General features: G+C 41.6%; 1 protein-coding gene across 1 annotated transcript; it reads left to right on the top strand.

Moving 5' to 3' along the window:
* The first annotated feature begins 4,910 nt into the window (after nucleotides 1–4,910).
* On the top strand, nucleotides 4,911–20,211 carry gldn (gliomedin). The gene is made up of 11 exons (XM_085805010.1): nucleotides 4,911–5,055; nucleotides 6,527–6,903; nucleotides 8,039–8,090; nucleotides 8,179–8,250; nucleotides 9,919–10,017; nucleotides 11,381–11,473; nucleotides 12,991–13,098; nucleotides 13,878–13,958; nucleotides 14,914–15,039; nucleotides 15,783–15,933; nucleotides 18,094–20,211. The coding sequence occupies exons 1-11, from the start codon at nucleotides 4,911–4,913 to the stop codon at nucleotides 18,557–18,559; spliced, it is 1,770 nt and encodes a 589-aa protein (XP_085661136.1). The 3' UTR covers nucleotides 18,560–20,211.
* The last annotated feature ends 1,256 nt before the right edge of the window (nucleotides 20,212–21,467 follow it).

Genomic DNA, 21,467 nt, shown 5'->3' with positions numbered 1-21,467 from the left:
ACGGCTCATTCTGATAATAATCATTCTGCTTCGGCATTCGGGTCCATTTTTATCTCAACTAGCCGGAGCTTTAGTGAGATGACATCATCCAGGTCAGAGGTCAGTAGGTCAACCTACAGACCCGGATGTTGATAACAGCTAACCCCGGACTCAGAGGGGAATAGCACTAGCCTATCAGAACTAAATATTGGTGAAATGAAGGAGTTTCTCTGCAGATAATGTGTTATTTAGAGGCTGCATTCTGCTGCCCTGTAGACTCCATTATACGGATATACGCGGCTCTCGGCTGGAGCTGCACTGCAAAAACTCAAAATCTTGTCATATTTCTTGTCAAAATGTCTCATTTCTAGTCAAAACTAATCTCTTTCCACTTTAAATAAGACTCATCACCTAAAAATTAACTTGTTTTTAGATCAGTTTCACTTGTTTCAAACAAATTTTCACTTAAAATAAGTAGAAAAATCTGCCAGTGAAAGCAGGTTTTTTGTGCTTGTAATAAGAAAGAAAAACTTGCTCCACTATCAGATTTAAAAAAAATTTTATTTCAAGTAAAAATATGCTTGAAAGAAGTAAAAAGCATCTAAAAACAAGTTACTTTTTATGTGATTTTACGTATAATGAGATTTGTTTTGACTAGAAATAAGACAAATATTCTTGGCAAGATTTTGAGTTTTTTGCAGTGTAATTTCATCTGAACGACTTGTAATGACACCAAAGTTATCTGGGTGAGGAAATTATCGTATTTTATACTAGAAATAAGGTCCAGAATGAAAAAAAAAGGGCAATTCCCCTTTAACGATGAAGAAACCTGGAGCTTTGTCTCTGTCAGGTGTGCGGTGGAGAGCATCCTTACATCTTGCATCGTGGTCTGGTTCGGGAACTGCTCCGCTGCAGACAGGAGGGCTCTGCAGAGGGTGGTTAAGGCGGCACAGAAGGTCACAAAGTGCTGCCTTCCCTCCCTCAAAGACATTTACATCAGCAGGTGTAGGAGCAAAGCTTCCTCCATAATGAGGGACCCTACCCATCCTGCGAAGGGACTGTTTGCCCTCCTCCCCTCTGGCAGAAGGTTGAGAAGCCTAAAAGCCAAAACATCAAGGCTGAGATCCAGCTTCTTCCCCGAGGCTGTGAGGTTGATGAACTCCCTTCCATCATTACCTGCAACAAAGCACTGACTTGCACTTTTAGACCACACACACACCCTCTTGCACTGACTATTTGACTATTTGCCACTTTTTCTGAATGTACTATTTTACCTTATTTAATTCTATCTATAGAAATGTCTGTTTTTTAGGTGTGCCTGTTTTTAGATTGTGCCCATTTCTTGCTTTCATATTTGTTTGCTTTTATCTGGGACCTGGGTACAGATTTTGTTCTGTCATGTTTGACATGTGGAATGACAACAAAATACTTTGACTTTGACTTGACTGTCTCTATGTTAGTTTTTCAAAGGGTCTGAGGGGTCGACTGGAATTCGGCCATTTTAATAAAACTTTATCAGACTGAGTGAAGGAACATCAAAGAGTCCAAACACAGAATCAGCTCCAAGGTCAGAGGAGCTGCGGCTTTTATTCTCTGTCAATGAGAAACAACAAAGAGACAACGACCTCCATGCTACACAACTACACATACACAACTACACAACATCTACATACACATATACATATACTGTACACAACATGTACACAACTACATGTACTGTATACACAACATCTGCACATACAGTATACACACCCTGCAGTCATTGAAGCCGTCCATCTGTGTGTCAGCTGTAAGTGACCTACAGCCTCAGGCAGACACACACACACACACACACACACACACACACACACACACACACACACACACACACACACACACACACACACACACACACACACACACACACTCCGGTCAAAGGAGCTCAGACCTGGTTGCATGTCTCAGCCTGTGTGTGTGTGTGTGTGTGTGTTTTCGTGTGTGTGTGTGTGTTTTTTTCCTTTCCTCTCCTCTCCTCCATTCCTTCTTCTTCTCCTCCTTTCCTTGTTCCTCTCTCCTCCTCTCCTCTCCTTTCCTCTCCTCCTTTCCTTTTTCCTCTCCTCTCCTCCTTTCCTTGTTCCTCTCTCCTCCTCTCCTCTCATCCTCTCTCTCCTTTCCTCTCCTCCTTTCCTTTTTCCTCTCCTCCTCTCCTCTCTTTCCTCTCCTCCTTTCCTCTCCTCCTCTCCTCTCCCTCTCCCTCTCCTCCTCTCCTCTCCTCTCCTCTCCTCTCCTCTCCTCTCCTCTCCTCTCCTCTCCTCTCCTCTCCTCTCCTCTCCTCCTCTGTCACTTCACAGTCTCAGTGAACTGGGTCACTGATGAACCAGGAGAGAGACGGAGTCACGGAGTGGAAACTACTGACGATGAAGAAGATGAAGATGAAGATGATGTGAATGGATCTTCTCCTCATTCACTCGTTAGATAATACTGTAATAATAATAATAATAATAATAATACAGTAATGATAATACAGTAATATTACATACATAGTAATATTGATACGTGTATAAGAATCAATGACCAGTCAGTTTGTAGCCTACTGCACGTTTTCATGTGTTGTGTATATGAGTGTTTTCATGGGTACATTGTGTGTGTGTGTGTGTGTGTCCCTGTGTGTGTGTGTGTGTGTTGTGCTGTCAGTCTGCCCACGGCGCTGCTCTACAATGAAGCCGTGCTGAATATAAATCAGGTGACTGAACAGGCCGGGGTTTCTTCCCCAGACAAGCTCCGAGGATTGTGTAATGACTCCTACTCCTACACCACTGGTTAGCATCTACACACACACACACACACACACACACACACACCGTGATGCTGTCAGTGAACAACACAACTGTCTCTCTATTTCCCCGTCTTCCTCCTCAGAGTCGAGCTGCAGGTCGATCAGAGCTGTCTGGACCGGACTCTGTCTTCACTTCCTTCCTGTTGGACTCGGAGCGTCGGTCGGTTGGACTTTCTTATTTCTATTATCCAGAACCAGACCAGACCAGAAACTGGACTCTCTCTGCTCCCTTTCTTCTTACGTATAAATACTTGGGCATATTGATTGACGACAACCTGACTTTGAAGCCCCATATTGACAATCTTGTTTCACAGCTGAAACTTAAATTCGGTTTTTTTCTTTAGAAGTAAACATTGTCTTTCACTCCAGGTAAGGGAATGATTCATTACTGTAATTATAATGACCTTTTTACCTTTTAATGGATTATGGAGATCTGATTTTTATGAATCTCTAAAGAAATTGGACACAGTTTATCACTCCGCTTTGAGTTTCATGACTGGAAGTGATCACCGTGTTCATCATTGTTCTTTGTACTGTATGTATGCACTGTAAAAACTCAAAATCTTTCCAAGAATATTTGTCTTATTTCTTGTCAAAATGTCTAATTTCTAGTAATCTCTTTCCACTTAAAATAAGACTCATTACCTAAAAATTATCTTGTTTTTAGATCATTTTCACTTGTTTCAAACTAATTTTCACTTGAAATAAGTAGAAAAATCTGCCAGTGAAAACAAGTTTTTTTGTGCTTGTAATAAGAAAGAAAAACTTCCTCCACTATCAGATTTTTCTACTTATTTCAAGTGAAAATCTGCTTGAAAGAAGTCAAAAGTGTCTAAAAACAAGCTACTTTTTATGTGATGAGTCTTGTTTTAAGTAGAATGAGATTTGTTTTGACTAGGAATAAGACAAATATTCTTGGTAAGATTTTGAGTTTTTGCAGTGCTGGATTATGGAGATCTGATTTTTATGAGTCTCTAAAGAAATTGGACACAGTTTATCACTCTGCTTTGCGGTTCATGACTGGAAGTGATCACCGTGTTCATCATTGTTCTTTGTACTGTATGCTGCTGCAAAGTGCCCCTCTTTATTTGTTCGCAGGTTCTCCCACTGGATGACTTTTATATATAAAGCTATACTTGGTCTTCTCCCCCCATATTTGTGCCTATAGCCTACAGTACATGTGTAAAACCTGCAGCCATTACTCTGCCCCCTCAAGCTCAAACGATCTGCAGAGGGATCTAGGACTGACTGAACTCATTGGCCTAAAGGATCGAGAACGAAGATCCATTGACTCTTGTGCTTGCCCTCTGTAATTTTGTAAATGTGCACTGCAAAAAGTCAAAATCTTTCCAAGAATATTTGTCTAATTTCTTTGAAAGCAAGTTTTGATTTTGACTTTTTGCAGTGCACATTTACAAATTACAAAGGGCAAGCACAAGAGTCAGTGGATCTTAGTTCTCGATCCTTTAGGACTGATCTGAATTCCCCCAGGCCACTGAGTTCAGTCGGTCCTAGATCCGTCTGCAGATCGTTCCAGCTTGAGGGGGCAGAGTAATACACTGCAAAAACTCAAAATCTTTCCAAGAATATTTGTCCTTTTTCTTGTCAAAATGTCTTATTTCTAGTCAAAACTAATCTCTTTCCACTTAAAATAAGACTCATCACCTAAAAATTAACTTGTTTTTAGATCATTTTCACTTGTTTCGAACAAATTTTTACTTGAAATAAGTAGAAAAATCTGCCAGTGAAAGCAAGTATTCTGTGCTTGCAATGAGAAAGAAAAACTTGCTCCACTATCAGATTTTTCTACTTATTTCAAGTGAAAATATGCTTGAAAAAAGTAAAATGTGTCTAAAAACAAGCTGCTTCTTATGTGATGAGTCTTATTTTAGGTATAATTAGATTTGTTTTGACTAGAAATGACATTTTTGACTGGAAATAGGACAAATATTCTTGGTAAGATTTTGACTTTTTGCAGTGTGTATAGCTACCGTTTGTATAATTCTATGTGGTGTTGTTTTGCTCACTGCTCCTCTTAGCCAGGTCGCTCTTGTAAAAGAGGTTTTACCCAGTTAAATAAAGGATAAATTAAAAAAAAATTCTTCTTCCTCTGTGGATGCTCAGGTTGGCGGGCGGCGGTGACCCTCAGGTGGCGACCATGTGGATCCCCACGCCCAGCATGACTCTGCCCCAGCGCGCGGTTCTGTACGGGACGTGTGCGCTGGCCCTGGTGAACTCTGTCGGCCTCCTGGTTCTCCTGGTATGAAATACTTTAACACAGTACTACTCTAGCCCTTATTTCTTACTGTATCTTATTCTGCATTGTAATTTTACTGTGAATCTGCTGCGAATATTCTGTTTTTTTCTTATATTTATGCAGATAACAATGCCATGCAGGCAGCGCTGCATGGCATTGTTATCTGTTTTCTTATTTCTTATCTTTTACTGATATAAATGCTGCTAGTACTTTGTCCTCTCTTATATTTATACAGGTTGTTGTCCGTTTTCTTATTGTTGTAGCTAACTGCTGCTAATACTACACTGCAAAAACTCAAATGTCTTACCAAGAATATTTGTCTTATTTCTAGTCAAAACAAATCAAATTATACTAAAAATAAGACTCGTCACATTAAAAAGTAGCTTGTTTTTAGACACTTTTTACTTCTTTCAAGCAGATTTTCACTTGAAATAAGTCGAAAAATCTGATAGTGGAGCAAGTTTTTCTTCCTTATTACAAGCACAAAAAAACTTGCTTTCACTGGCAGATTTTTCTACTTATTTCAAGTGAAAATTAGTTTGAAACAAGTGAAAATGATCTAAAAACAAGTTAATCTTTAGGTGATGAGTCTTATTTTAAGTGGAAAGAGATTAGTTTTGACTAGAAATGATACATTTTGACAAGAAATAAGACAAATATTCATGGAAAGATTTTGAGTTTTTGCAGTCTATGCTTTTTTTTATACTTATGCAGGTAGCTTCCTACTGTTATCTTTTTGTATGGTATGTCTGTCCGTCTTTAATGTGAGGACTATACGGATGGAAATTAGCTTCGAGCTAAATCCGGCACTTTTAACATGACGTGATGTGCGCGTCACAAATTAAGTCCATTAAAGGGATATTCCAGCGTAAATTTAACCCATGGTCGAACGCACCGTAACACCAAGTTAGACCCCCCCTCGAGAGATAAAGTCTGCTAACCGCTAGAATCAAGTGGTCAGTGTGGTGGTCACTGCCTGTCGGTGGCCGCTAAAACGAGTTGTTTATGCTGCCAGTTAGCCACGGTGTGTTGTCAGTGCCTGGACTCTAACGTTATGCTGGACGTGGAAAGTCGCTGCATAGCGTATAACTGGAGGAGAGTGTGTGAGTTGTTTTCGTCTCTTTTCAATAGAAACCAGGCTAAGCTAACAGATGTTTGGTGCCCCGTATTACGGGCTGGGACCCTGTTTGTACTGTTAATGATGTTTGGTGCTGTTCTGTTTTGTGGCTGTAAGTGGCTTTTTTTTCGGTGGCTAGTGGATCCGTATACTGCGCTGTTTGGTATGGTGCGGTCATTGCTAAAGTTGCTACAACTAGAGAAGCTAGCGGTTAGCAGACTTCATCTCTCGAGGGGCGGTCTAACTCGGTGTTACGGTGTGTTGGACCATGGCTTAAACTTACGCCAGAATATCCCTTTAATGTGCACTGTCCTTGTCAAATAAACATTAAATGAAATGAAAATGAAAATGGAAATGTTCCACCAGAACCAGCACCAGGCCCGGCTGCAGCGGACGGAGGCGCGGCTGGAGCAGCTGGAGCAGAGCTCGGTGGTGGAGTTCCTGCAGGAGCTGCCCCGAGGAGCTGCAGGGCTGCAGGCTCAGCACCAGCCACAGTACCAGAACCAGTACTCCAGGAACAAGAGGAGCGAGGAGAAGCTGCAGAAGGAGCTGCAGAAGGAGCTGCTCCTCCACCAGCAGCAGGAGGAGGAGGAGCAGGAGGTCAGCCAGGAGGTGGGAGAGGAGCAGGAGAAGAAGACGATGACGACAAAGCACAAACACCGACACGGTTACAACCACAAGACGCTGCAGGTTCAGGACGACATGATGACGATGATGACCTACTCCATGGTGCCGGTGAGGAGACAGGAGGAAGATGATGCACTGTGTGTCTGTGTGTGTTTTATTGATTTATTTTTGTTTTATTTTATTTGTTCCGATCCCCATTAGCTGCTCTCTAGAGCAGCACTAGTCTTCCTGGGGTCCACACACTGCAAAAACTCAAAATCTTACCAAGAATATTTGTCTTATTTCTAGTCAAAATGTCTCAATTTTAATCACAACAAATCTCTTTCCACTTAAAATAAGACTCATCACATTAAAAAGCAGCTTGTTTTTAGACACTTTTTACTTCTTTCAAGCAGATTTTCATTGAAATAAGTAGAAAAATCTGATAGTGGAGCAAGTTTTTCTTCCTTATTACAAGCACAAAAAACTTGCTTTCACTGGCAGATTTTTCTACTTATTTCAAGTGAAAATGATCTAAAAACAAGTTAATTTTTATGTGATTACTCTTATTCTAAGTGGTAAGATTAGATTATTTTTGACTATGAGACATTTTGACTAGAAATAAGACAAATATTCTTGGACAGATTTTGAGTTTTTGCAGTGTATGTCACCCCTTTTATACAGCTCATCTCTGGTCCTCTTACAGAGTGAATGCAAAGGCTTAAAGTAGCTTATAATGACGCCATGAGGTTGTTACTACAACGTGTTCCTAGGTGGCACAGTGCCAGCCAGTTATTTGTGTCCTCTAATGTACCAACATGTCCGGCACTCCTGCGAAAGCTGATGTTTAATTTCATGTGTCGTTTGGACTTGTCTGATAACTGTATTATTAAGGCCTTAACCTGCCCTATGATGGGATATCAGTTCACATCCAGGCTTCGTAAGCACTGGCACAATAGTTTGCATCGTTCCTTTTAAACTAACAGTGACAAATTACTGTATTTTTTTTTTTTCATCCTGTTTGTTTGTTTTGTTTTGCTTTCTTTTTGTCTTGTATGTTATGTGTGTACTGTATATGTGCATGAGAGTGGACCATATTTGATAATAAAGATTATTAACCAATCAATCAAATGTAAAACAAAAGTAACGGAGACGTTAAAGTGAAACATTGAGAACAGTTTCCTACGTGTCAAATAATAAATGTAACTTTGATCTAAGTGAAGTGTTTTCATCGTGTTCTGATATTTTCTCTTTTTCTCCTCAGATCAAATTATTGATCGACATCTGTAACAGCACCAAGGGCGTCTGCATCGCTGGTACGTTCACATCAATATATATTAATACATAATCAATCATCACTCTGTTTCTACTGAGTCTTCATCCTGAACCCTTCTGCTCTTCCAGGACCTCCAGGTCATCCAGGTCCACCAGGACCGCCGGGACCTTCAGGACTTCCAGGACCTTTAGGACCTCCTGGTAAGTCACATAGCACAACGTGTTCATGTTTCTAAAGTGAGTATAATCTATGTACAATATCCAGTTCAATGCATTCTCTTTTCTCCGCATATTATTTGAGGACGGGGTTGTGGGCAAAGAGCGAGCATCCGTTTCATTTGTTTTTAGGTTCCGGGCTGCTGCCAAGCAGCCAAGGAAACTATTGTATTCCTGGCTTTTCTTCTTTATTAGTGTCCGGGCAGCTAAGCTGCCGGGACACTATTGTATTCCTAGGAATTCTTCTTCTTTCTTCTTTCTTCTTCCGAGGAAGTCATATTTCCTATGGGTGAAAACTCACCAAACTTTGCAGAAATGTCCGGCCCCATGCCAGATTTACTCAACTCCAAGGACATGTGCCCCCCCCTCCTGGGGGGGCCACAATAAGCGTTTAAATTTAAAAACTTTAAAAATTCTTACAAAGTCAATGGTACGTGCTTCAGTGCTGAAACTTCACCAACCTGTAGCCCCAACACTGCTGAAACTTTTGTCCACTTAAACTCATTACAAATTATGAAGTCCATCGCTCTGTTTTTTTCAAAAACTGTAAAACTTATAAAACCTATCTCCTCCTACAATTTTTGCTCAATTGACACCAAACTTGCTACAGAGCATCTCCAGACCGTCCTCCACAAAACTTGTTTCTTGGATTTTTGATTAAGCAAAAATTGAGCCTACGTTTGACTGTAAACACTACTGTAAACATAGACTATCCAATTCTAGCCAAATACATTTTCAATCTTCCTGAAAAAAATTGAGAATATTTTGGAGTCATGGTTGATGAAGTTTGGCAAATATCAGAATTTTATCTCAAAAACTGAATTTTTGAGAACATTTTGAATTCTGCTCTCATGGGAACAACTGGAGTCAATGTAAGAGTGGCATTTTGAAACATTCACATTTTCTCTTATGAACCAAAACACTTATGGTTAAAAATAAATCACCAACATGTCCATGCTGTCAAGATGCAATTCATGTATTATGAGATTTTTGTTTAGATAACAGAATTTCTGACATTTTGACCATTTTTAAATCTGCCTTGACAAAGAGCAGCCTGGACAGCGACTCCCAGAGTTGTTGTTGTTTGGCTCTGTTTGTTTGTCTGTACTGTCTGTTTTGTAATGTTTCATCTCAAGGGACGATCCCTTGATAATAAATTCAACTTGCACACTGCAAAAACTCAAAATCTTACCAAGAATGTTTGTCTTATTTCTAGTCAAAACAAATCTAATTATACTAAAAAATAAGACTTAAAACATTAAAAAGTAACTTGTTTTTTTTTTTTCTTGTAACTTTTTACTTTTTTCAAGCAGATTTTCACTTCAAAAATCTGATAGTGGAGCAAGTTTTTCTTTCTTATTACAAGCACAAAAAACCTGCTTTCACTGGCAGATTTCTATACTTGTTTCAATTGAAAATTTGTTTGAAACAAGTGTAAATGGTCTAAAAACAAGTAATTTTTTTAGTTTAAGTGGAAAGAGATTAGTTTTGACTATAAATGAGACATTTTGACAAGAAATAAGACAAATATTCAGTGTACGTCTCCTTTCTGCTTCACTGACCCATGTTGTTGCTGCTGCTGAGTGCTGCTGTGTTTCCATTCAGCTCATGGAGAACATGTGTGTGTGTGTGTGTGTGTGTGTGTGTGTGCAGGTTTTCCTGGTGCAGACGGTTTACCGGGTCACAATGGGACTGATGGTGTTCCGGGTCTGAATGGAGAGCCCGGGGCTGATGGGAAAAGAGGAAAGAAGGGTAAGTAAAAAAAAAAACGAAAAAGGAGTCTCTTTCTATTCACCGAGCACTTAGCCGAAGCCTCGGGCGCCGACGGCCTTTTGGGTGAAGGAGAGCAGCGACAATAGAGCAGGAAAAGACTGAGACAGACACAACCTGGTCCTAGTCCTCTCTCCTCTCCTGCTCCGTCTTCTCCTCTCTTCCTCTCGTCCCTCTCCTCTCCTCTGTTTCCTACGTGTCATATATTACAGTTTTTCTCGATTAAGACACATTTCTTGAAAGCTGCTCTCCTTTTCTCTAAACTGTGAACACAAACCCCCAATTTTCAAGCTACATTCACAAAACCTCAGACTCTTCTTGCAGTACAAAAACAAACAGAAATCTTGTGCATTTATCACTTGTATGCAGTAAGTCTACGTAAAAATAAAGCACAAAAATATAGAAATGAGAAGTGCAGAACTCAGCCACAGCATCATTTCTCTGTACTGCATCAGGCCACAGGACTTCATCCTGAACTGGATTATACATGTTCCCTACTTCCCTCACATCATTAGACACAAGTGTGATCCAATTTGAGTTGTTGTGTTCAACTGGTGAAACCTGTGCTTTAATTGTGTTTGACTTTTGCCACCTGTGCTCAGCATTATGCAACACAGGTGCATCACAATGAAAATGTGTTGGTAAGTTGTGTCTAAACAGGTGAAAAGTGCTGATGGTTTTGCCAAGCAACTGAGCACTTGGTTCAGACAGCAGGGTTTGATGCTTTAGTAATTGAGAAAAACTGTCCTGGTCCTGGTCCTGGTCCCAGTCCTGGTCTCTGTCAGTGAGTCATGATGACGTCGTGCTTCATGCCTGTGGTTTCGGGCTCCGGCTGAATGAAGCGTCTCCCACTCCACCGATGATTCAGACTCAGAGTCAATGAGTTCATTCATGGTTCAAACAGCAGGGAAACTGAGTCTGCTGAGGCCTCAACACTGTTTCTCTATCATGGCCAAAGATATTCAATATACAGAAAGATCCTCCATGACAGGCTGCTCCAATGATAGAGATGGTTTCACTTCCTGTCTCTCTAAGTGGGCGTGGCCAACCGTCACCACAACTGTTCAGAAGAGATGTGGCTTGTGGAAAATGAGTCCAAAATTTACTTCAGTGACTGTGGGGAGAAAGGACAGACCATAATCGGTGTTCATGTTCAATTGTCCCATTGGAGTCAATACACTCCAGGCTGCCTCTGGTCTCTCTAAAGGGGCGTGGCCGAGCAGAAGCCTAGTGACATCATACAGGAAGCTGACTCCTCATGGAAGGTCTTGGTTTATAAACCGTCTTTGTCATGACCCCCCCTCCCACCCTCACCCCTCCTCCCCACTCCCCCCTCCTCTACCAGGTGAGACAGGAGAACCTGGGGAAACGGGAGAACCAGGAGAACGTGGTCCACCTGGAGAGAAGGGAGAACCGTCTAATGACGTCATCCTTGAAGGTTCGTGACTGTCAGAGTTTATTTCTTTATTCATCCTCATGATAAACTTAAAGGGATACGCCAACTTTTTTTTTTTACGTGTCTTGCCTCACTCTCAAGTCCATGACCAGCAGATAGACACCATCCTTTCGACTGTGCGTGCAGTAACAAGGGAGATAGAGCCGTATCGCCCATAATTAGCTTAGCTCAAACACTGGAAGTGTATGGGTAGTGTTAGCCTGCCTCCACCTAAAGTCATCAGAGAAACTCTTCAGCAACTCTAACTCTACAGCTGGTATTTAGACAAATTAACGACACACTGCTGATCTAAACGGCTACTTTCTCACCTAAACATGTTTGAAATGTTGATAAAGTGATATATTTACAGAGTTTAGAGCTAAAATTAAATCAGCTTCTGACTGCTGATTTCGGCTCAGGTAGGAGGCAGGCTAACACTACCCATACACTTCCAGTGTTTGAGCTAAGCTAATTACGGGCGATACGGCTCTATCTCCCTTGTTACTGCACGCACAGTCGAAAGGATGGTGTCTATCTGCTGGTCATGGACTCGGGAGTGAGGCAAGACCAAGGGGGCAGTTGTCGGTCTGAGAAGTGAAGTTCACTTCCGTGTTCAAAAAACTGCAATCCCCTCGGCTGTCGCTGGGGGCTGGTACCAGAAGGGAGCAACTCTCCATAGACCCCCATGTTAAAATCGCCGACTTTACGTCCTCAATAAACATGATAAAGCCTGGTACCATTACGTTTTTTGGTCTCAACTGATAGTTTCTACCCGTTTTACTATTATTAGGTTTAAAGTTCTGGACAGACTCCCCCAAACCAATGGGTGACGTCACGGTGCTACGTCCATTCTTTTTACAGTCTATGGGCAAGACACGAAAAAAAATGTTGGCGTATCCCTTTAAAGTCCCACTCCCGCGACCCTTTTCGGCCATTTTAAAACCAGCTCATTAGCAATGTACCTCTGGGGGGTGGGCGGAGACTGCGCTGCTCTGCACCCGCCCAGCCACCTCCTCGCACCCCACCCCCCGCTTGCTGACAGCTGGACATTGTACAATTACAGATTCAGCGCGTTTAGCGTAAAACTCCACACTGGGATTCGATCCCAGACTGGAACATAGTCCTTGCTCATGGTGCAAGCTGCTCTACCAGGTGAGCTATACCTATTATACCTTGACAGCTACACCGAGCTGTGAAGGCTTTCACCTCTGAGCCAGATGCAGAGCGGGGCGGGAGCTTGTAGCACTAGTGCCCTCCCCTGGAGCTGTGACACCCTCAACTCCAGTCTTCCTGAAACTGCCAGTTCGCGTCTGCCATTGGTTCACAGCAGTTTGAAGGCAGAAAAACTCTGAAATGCAATTTTGCACTTCCTTCTCTGCTGATAAGTGCTCTAACACAAGAAAAATGCCACAGGAACATGTGAAAAGCTCAGAAAACACGATTTTCACGGGAGTGGGTCTTTAAGTTCATATCCAGGCAAGTCACAGGTCTTCTTCTCCATCTTCTCCTCCTCTGAGCAGGGCGTGCTGGTCCTCCAGGACCTCCAGGACCTCCTGGTCCTCCGGGGCCTCAGGGTCCTCCCAGAACCAGACACCACAGAGCCAACCTGCAGGCGGCTCAGACTCTGGGTGAGACTCTGAAACATCTTCACCTTCACTCACTACGGTCAAATAGTTACTGTGCAATTTCTACATTTGTAAACATGAGTGAAATGTCCATAGTCAAGACAAAGAGCACAACAACAGACACACAACACAAGAGAATAATGCTAAAAAAATAAATAAAAACAACATATTTGGTATCAAAAATTAAATTACTAGAAAGTTAAAAGAGAGACAGCTGTAGCAGTGTCTCCAGTTTCTGAGCACAGCGTTTAAGGGATAGTTCAACATTTAGTCAAATTGGCCCGTTGCCATAATCCCTGTAGTCATAGCAGTAGGTTTGTTACCTTTAATTGTCGGTGCAAGCTATTTTTAGAACGGCGGAGCAGAGCCGTGAGCTGCTCAGAGCTACGCTACGGAGGCTCATTATGGGATTTCTTGGTTTCCCTCATCAAACTCATCAAATACACAATCCAACAACTCCACAACGCTCTGGTGGACAAGTTGTGACCTGCACATTCACCACGCTATGAGATAATAACACAACGTTACCACACAGAGTTGTTTTAGAGGGAAATTCATGCAAAACCGCTGATGCGCGTTGCCTTCAGGGACAGTTTTTCATCATGCAGCCTCTGTATTTCCCTCTAAAACAATGAATTTTAGTGCAACTTCTGTCTCAGGTTTTTTTGTGGATGAAAACAATGAAATCTCATTTCACTTTTTTTCATCATAAAAGTAAAATTGTGACAATAAAGAGAAGCTTTGACCTTGAGTGTGTGTCTATAACCACCTGTGTGTCTCAGGGCTGCTGCACGTGATTCCTAACGACGACACGTCGTCAGTGAAGGAGGCGCTGAAGCTGCAGGAGCAACCAGTGAAGAACGGTGTGTTTCCACAGCGTGTGTGTGTGTGTTTTAGGGAAGTTATAGTTTTAAATTTGTCATTTAGGAAGAAGAAACTTTATTGTCATTGTACAACGAGATACAACAACATTTTGTTTGAGAAAAGACAAACAAGACAAGAGTGGAACAGTCTACCACATGGTCTCAGAAACGCTCCAACGTCATGCTCCTTCAAAGCCAAACTTTAGACTTTTCTACCCTCCTGTCGTCCTTCTGGGCCAAATTGACCCAATCTGTTCCCTTCCTCCATCCTTCCTTCTTTCCTTCCTTTCTCCCTTCCTTCTTTCCACAATCCATTTTCCCTTCCTTCTTTCTTTCTTCCCTTCCTTCCTTCCCTTCGTCCTTACTTCTTCTTCCTTCCTCTTTTGATCCAATTGACCTGATCTGTTCCCTCCCTCTATCTTTCTTTCCTTCCCTTTTCCCTTCCTTCTTTTCACAATTCTTTCCCCTCCCTTCCTTCCTTCCTTCCTTCCTTCCTTCCTTCCTTCCTTCCTTCGTTCTTACTTCTTCCTTCCTTTTTGACCCAATCTGTTCCCTCCCTCCTTCTATCATCCCTTCCTTCTTTCCTCCCATCTTTCTCTTTGTTCTTCCTTCCTTCCTTCTTTCCCTTCGTCCTTCCTTCTTTTCTTCCTTGACCCAGTGTGTACAGTATGAACTTCTGTGTGTCTTAGTATCTATTGCTGTTTACTTTTTTACTGTAATATGTTGTCCTATCTCTATGTAAAGCACTCTGAACTGCTTCTGCATGATGTGGTGCTATATAAATACATTAGAATTTGTATAAATAGAAGCAATAATAAATGACAAGGTGCTGTGCATAATTTAAGAAGAAATGCTTACAAATGATGAAACAGTTGTAGTTGAGTTTTTATTTAGTTTCCGTTGGCTCTAATAACCTGCTGCCTGTCAGGTAACTGAATGTCTGTGTTTCCTGCAGAGTGCCTCATCAAGTCCCTGATCAACCCCAGGAACGTGACGAAGATGAGGAGCACCTTCGGCACCTGGATGAAGGACACGGCTCAGACCAACGACGAGAGGATCTGGGTGGCGGAGCACTTCTCTGGTGGGTTCTTCTCCTCCTTCTCCTTCTCCTCCTTCTCCTTCTCCTTCTTCTCCTTCTCCTTCTCCACGGAGGAACACGCTGGTCTGCATCTGTACGCAGTCTGTTTCAGACTCACACTGACGCTCTGAGTGTCTGTTCCTCCTGCTCCTCCTCCTCCTCCCCCTCCTGTTCCTCTTCCTCCTCCTCCTCCTCTCTCCTCTATCCTCTCCTCCCCTCTCCTCTATCCTCTCCTCCTCCTCCTCTCTCCTCTCCTCTCCTCCCCTCTCCTCTATCCTCTCCTCCCCTTTCCTCTATCCTCTCCTCCTTTCCTCCTCTCTCTCTCCTCTCCTCTATCCTCTCCTCCTCCTCCTCTCTCCTCTCCTCTATCCTCTCCTCCCCTCTCCTCTATCCTCTCCTCCTTTCCTCCTCTCTCTCTCCTCTCCTCCCCTCTCCTCTCTCCTCACCTCAAAAGTATCAGAGATGTTAAAGTGAATCATTGATGAACATGATGAACTGTTTCCTACGTGTCATATAATAAATGTAACTGCTCCTCCTCCTCTTCCTCCTCCTGCTCCTCCTCCTCCTCCTCCTCTCCTCCTCCTCCTGCTCCTCCTCCTCCTCCCCCCTTCTCCTCCTCCTCCTGCTCCTCCTCCTCCTCCTCTCCTCTTCCTCCTCCTCCTCCTCCTCTCCTCTTCCTCCTCCTCCTCCTGCTCCTCCTCCTGCTCCTCCTCCTCCTCCTCCTCCTCCTCCTCCTCCTCCTCCAGGTCGGGTGTTGAAGGAGTACAGCAGCATCGTCTCCTTCCAGAACAACGTCAGCGACACCGTGGATGTGAGGAAGTTTTACCACGGCTGTGGACACATCGTCCACAACGGCTCCTTCTACTACCACATGGCCGGCAGCTCCAGCATCGCCAGGTCAGTTTAAACTTTCTCCTCATGATGTAGTAACGCAGCATTTTGTAATAATCTACCACATTTTGCAATAAAATTCTTGAACACAACTAGGACTGCAACTAACGATTATTTTCATTATCGATTCATCTGTTGATGATTAATCAATTAGTTGTTTGGTCAATAAAATGTTGAAAACTATCAATCAGTGTTTCTCAAACCACCAGACGACGTCCTCAAATGTCTGGTTTTGTCCACAAACCAAAGAGAGACTCAGTTTATTGTCATAAAGGAACAAAGAAACCAGAAATATTCACATTTAAGAAGCTGGAATCAGAGAATTTGGACTTTTTTTTCTTAAAAAACGACTCAAAGTGATTATTAGATTATCAGAATAGTTGGCGATTAATTTAATAATCTATTATTGTTCGATTAATTGATTAATTGTTGCAGCTCTAAACACAGTGGGCCTGATCTACTAAGTTAAGGGTCACTAAATTGCGTGCCTCTGGTAAAATTACCAAGAAATCCCATAATGAGCCTCCGTAGCGTAGCTCTGAGCAGCTCACGGCTCTGCTCCGCCGTTCTAAAAATAGCTTGCACCGACAATTAAAGGTAACAAACCTACTGCTATGACTATAGGGATTATGGCAATGGGCCAATTTGCCAAAATGTTGAACTATCCCTTTAAGACTGTTCCCTCGTTTGGACAGTTGGTTTTTCTCCTTTTATCTGATGAACCAACTATTTCAGATTGTTTCTTGGCCTCGTGGCTCTTTCCATTCTGTTTCTGAGCAGAATATGGGCTCTTTTAAATCCTCTCTAAAAATGCACTTTTTCTGGGGCGCCGTGTGGCGCAGTGGGTTGAGCAGGCGCCCCATGTAGAGGCTATAGTCCTCGTGCAGGCGGCCCCGGTTCAAATGCCACATCGGACGGCCCTTTCCTGCATGTCATTTTCACTCTCTCTGCCTCCCCATTTCCTGTCTCTCCGACTGTACTATCAAATAAAGGCATGAAAAAACCCAAAAAATATACTTACACTGCAAAAACTCAAAATCTTACCAAGAATATTTGTCTCATTTCTAGTCAAAACTAATCTCATTATACTTAAAATAAGACTCATCAAATTAAAAAGCAGCTTGTTTTTAGACACTTTTTACTTCTTTCAAGTATATTTTCACTTGAAATAAGTAGAAAAATCTGATAGTGGAGAAAGTTTTTCTTCCTTATTACAAACACAAAAAACTGGCTTTCACTGGCAGATTTTTCTACTTATTTCAAGTGAAAATTTGTTTGAAACAAGCGAAAATGATCTAAAAACAAGTTCATTTTTAGGTGATGAGTCTTATTTTAAGTGGAAAGAGATTAGTTTTGACTAGAAATGAGACATTTTGACAAGAAATAAGACAAATATTCTTGGAAAGATTTTGAGTTTTTGCAGTGTACTACTACTCCCTGGCATCGACTCATGTATGTATTTTACTTGTATTTTATTTGTTTATTTATAGTTTGTTTTCTATTGCACTATATTATTCTTTTAATTGATCTGTACACCACTTCGATTGTTTTTAAAGTGCTCTACAAATGAAGTTTGAGTTGAGTTGAGTTGAGTTGACCAGTTATGACCTGTTATATTGGCTGGATTTGTTTTCTTTTTTTATGAAGGGTTATAACCCCCCCAACCCCCCCATAAATGCCCCCCTGTCTGTCTCTGTGTTTCTCTCACTGCAAAAACTCAAAATCTTTCCAAGAATATTTGTCTTATTTCTTGTGAAAATGTCTCATTTCTAATCAAAACTAATCTCTTTCCACTTAAAATAAGACTCATCACCTAAAAATCAATGTGTTTTTAGATCATTTTCACTTGTTTGAAACAAATTTTCACTTGAAATAAGTAGAAAAATCTGCCAGTGAAAGCAAGTTTTTTGTGCTTGTAATAAGAAAGAAAAACTGTCAGATTTTTCTACTTATTTCAAGTGAAAATCTGCTTGAAAGAAGTAAAAAGTGTCTAAAAACAAGCTGCTTTTTATGTGATGAGTCTTATTTTAGGTTTAATTAGATTTGTTTTGACTAGAAATGAGACAAATATTCTTGGTAAGATTTTGAGTTTTTGCAGAGCTGCTGTTTCCTCTGGTTAACTAACAAACGGCCTCTGGTCTCGTTGGTCTCGTCCTTTGTCCTCAGGTTTGACCTGAGCAGCAGGAAGCTTCAGACTCTGGCCATCGACAACGCGCTGCACCACAGCCTCTCCTACCTGCTGCACAACTCCAAGACCTACTTCAAGCTGGCGGTGGACGAGAACGGGCTGTGGCTGGTGTTCGCCTCCAGCCTGGACGACAGCGTGACGGTGGCGCGGCTGGACCAGAAGACCTTCTCCGTGTCCGCCTACATCAACACCAGCTACCCGCGCTCCAAGGCCGGCAACGCCTTCGTGGCGTGCGGCGTGCTCTACGTCACCGACACCAGGGACGCCCGGGTGACCTTCGCCTTCGACCTGCTGAAGGGGAAGCCGGTCAACGTGACCTTTGACCTGCGGCCCCCGGGCGGCGTCCTGGCCATGCTGTCCTACAGCCCCAAGGACCGACACCTGTACGTGTGGGACCACAGCTCCGTCCGGCTGCACGTGGTGCACTTCATCTCCGACGACTGACACACACACACACACACACACACACACACACACACACACACACACACACACACGCAGAGATGGACAGAGTACTCCACCCCAGTACTTGAGTAAGAGTACAAATACTACTGGTCAAAATTTACCCCGTTACAAGTAAAAGTAGCTCAGTCGACATGTTACTTAAGTATCCAAAAGTACATGCTTTTAAATTTACTTTAGTAAAAGTAAAAGTAAGAGTAAATCTCTTATTTTTCACATCAATGAATTACTATAATTTTTTCTAAATGAATTTAAGGAGCTTTTAACTCTTGTTTCTGAGAGTGAACTCTTTGAACACTGCAAAAACTCAAAATCTTTCCAAGAATATTTGTCTCATATCTAGTCAAAACTAATCTCATTCTACTTAAAATAAGACTCATCACCTAAAAATGAACTTGTTTTTAGATCATTTTCACTTGTTTCAAACTAATTTCTAGTCTTATTTTAAGTGAAAAGAGTTTAGTTTTGACTAGAAATGAGACATTTTTACAAGAAATAAGACAAATATTCTTGGAAAGATTTTGAGTTTTTGCAGTGAAAGCAGCTGCACTATGTGCTGCTTTTAGAGGTTAGGGTTTCCTTCTTTGACAAACTCAGCTTGTGTCCAATAGGATTTTAGAAAGAAAATTTTAAAAAAAAGAGCAGACTTGAAAGTAACGAGTACTTTTCAGCCTTCCTAGAAATTAACTCAAGTAAAAGTAAAAATATTTGTCTTGGAAATATATTCAAGTAAGAGTAATAAGTACCAAAGAAATAATACCCAAGTAAAGTACAAATCCTCTACTCAAGTAAATTTACTCTGTTACTGTCCACCACTGCACACACACACACACACACACACACACACACACACACACACACACACACACACACACACACCTGCTGACTGGCTGCGAACAGGTGGACACGTCGGTCGAGGTGAAGACTCAGATTCACTCAAGGAACTCGATACCCGATCAGTAATTATTGTGATGTTGCTGTATTTAGACCCAGTTCTCTTCACTAACACACTGAGAATATTTAAACATATTATTATTATTATTATTAACACTTTACAACAAGGAACACACAGTTAGATTAGTTACTGAGGAACTAACTATGACTTCATCATTAGTTACCCTTTTTGTGTTCCCTAAAGTATATATAAGTACACACTATTAAGCATTAATAAATACTGAATTCATCATTTATAGGCATGAATATTCATTATTAGTACTATTTAGTTTATAAATACAGTCAGTGCTTATCAATGATGAGTAAAACATTTTTAACTGTGTTTATAAACTATGTACTAATGAGTATTCATGCGTTATAAATGATGAATTCAGTATTTAAAGGGAAATCTCATGGGATTTCTTGGTTTCCCTCATCAAACTCATCAAATACACAATCCAACAACTCCACAACGCTCTGGTGGACAAGTTGTGACCTGCACATTCACCACGCTATGAGATAATAACACAACGTTACCACACAGAGTTGTTTTAGAGGTAAATACAGAGACTGTTGATGAAAAACTGTCCCTGAAGGCAACGTGCATCAGTGGTTTTGCATGTATTTCCCTCTAAAACAACTCTGTGTGGTAACGTTGTGTTATTATCTCATAGCGTGGTGAATGTGCAGCTCACAACTTGTCCACCAGAGCGTTGTGGAGTTGTTGGATTGTGTATTTGATGAGTTTGATGAGGGAAACCAAGAAATCCCATAATGAGCCTCCGTAGCGTAGCTCTGAGCAGCTCACGGCTCTGCTCCGCCGTTCTAAAAACAGCTTGCACCGACAATTAAAGGTAACGAACCTACTGCTATGACTATAGGGATTATGGCAATGGGCCAATTTGCCAAAATGTTGAACTATCCCTTTAATAGTATGTATAAGTATATTATTATAAAGTCTTCCCAACTACTCTAAATCTGTGAACCTTATTGTAAAGTGTTACTGTATCTGCATGGTGTTTATCTTTGATGTGTTTTATACAGATGTACCCCCCCCCCCTCCATCCTGTACATATAGACAATGAAATGCTCCCTGCTCATTTATTTATTATTATTAAAGCAGAAGTAAGCGATCCGGTCGTTTTGGCTAATGCTGCGTTCCAGGCAGGCTTTTGAAATCGTAAATTACAGCTTCAAGTCACAACTTACGACTTTGTAGCGTTCCAGGCAACCCACTCGTGTTTTTCCGACCTGTTTTATCTGTGAAAGTCACTATAACGGCCACTCGTAACTTCTGACCCGTGAACTCGTACCAGATCGAACTGGTACCACTTCACGGTCGGAAAAATACGAGTTTCCTTGAACGCACCATAACAGTCCTCGTCCCTACGTCGCCACATTCACGGCGTTCCTTGGCTGCACACACAGCCCTGCATGCCGTTCTCTCTCCTCATTGGATAAAACTGTAGGATACGATAAATGTTTTCTCCTGGGCTCAGAGCAGAGCAGAGTGACTGACAGACCCGTGTTTCAGACCAAACACTCTATAGAAGTGATTGCTGTCGGAAGATATAACTATTTAAGACTTATATTAACACAAATATATCGCTTACTTCTGCTTTAATATTATTATCATTATTAAATCAAAACAACAGCTTCCAATCACCCTGATGAAATAAAATAATTTATTCACTTTACAAAGGTCGAACTGAGCAGCGACTGAGTGTCGACCTGTGATATTATTATTATTGGCTTCTGTTGTATTGATCACACACACGGACACACACAAACACACACACAGAGCAGGAGCAGCGGTCAGATTCATACAGTAGACGAGGTTGTGGGCAGAGAGAGGGAGAGAAACACAAATCTCTTTAATAAATACCGTACGTACACACTTAACAAAAGTTACAACTAATCCAGCCGGTATGATACAAACCAAAAAATAAAGAAATGC

Source organism: Trachurus japonicus, chromosome 3 (assembly GCF_045865225.1).
Source record: "Trachurus japonicus isolate A0001 chromosome 3, Traja_1.0".
Lineage (NCBI taxonomy): Eukaryota > Metazoa > Chordata > Actinopteri > Carangiformes > Carangidae > Trachurus > Trachurus japonicus.
The sequence above is the reverse complement of the archived record's forward strand: the minus strand, read 5'-3'. Positions and strand labels throughout refer to the sequence as shown.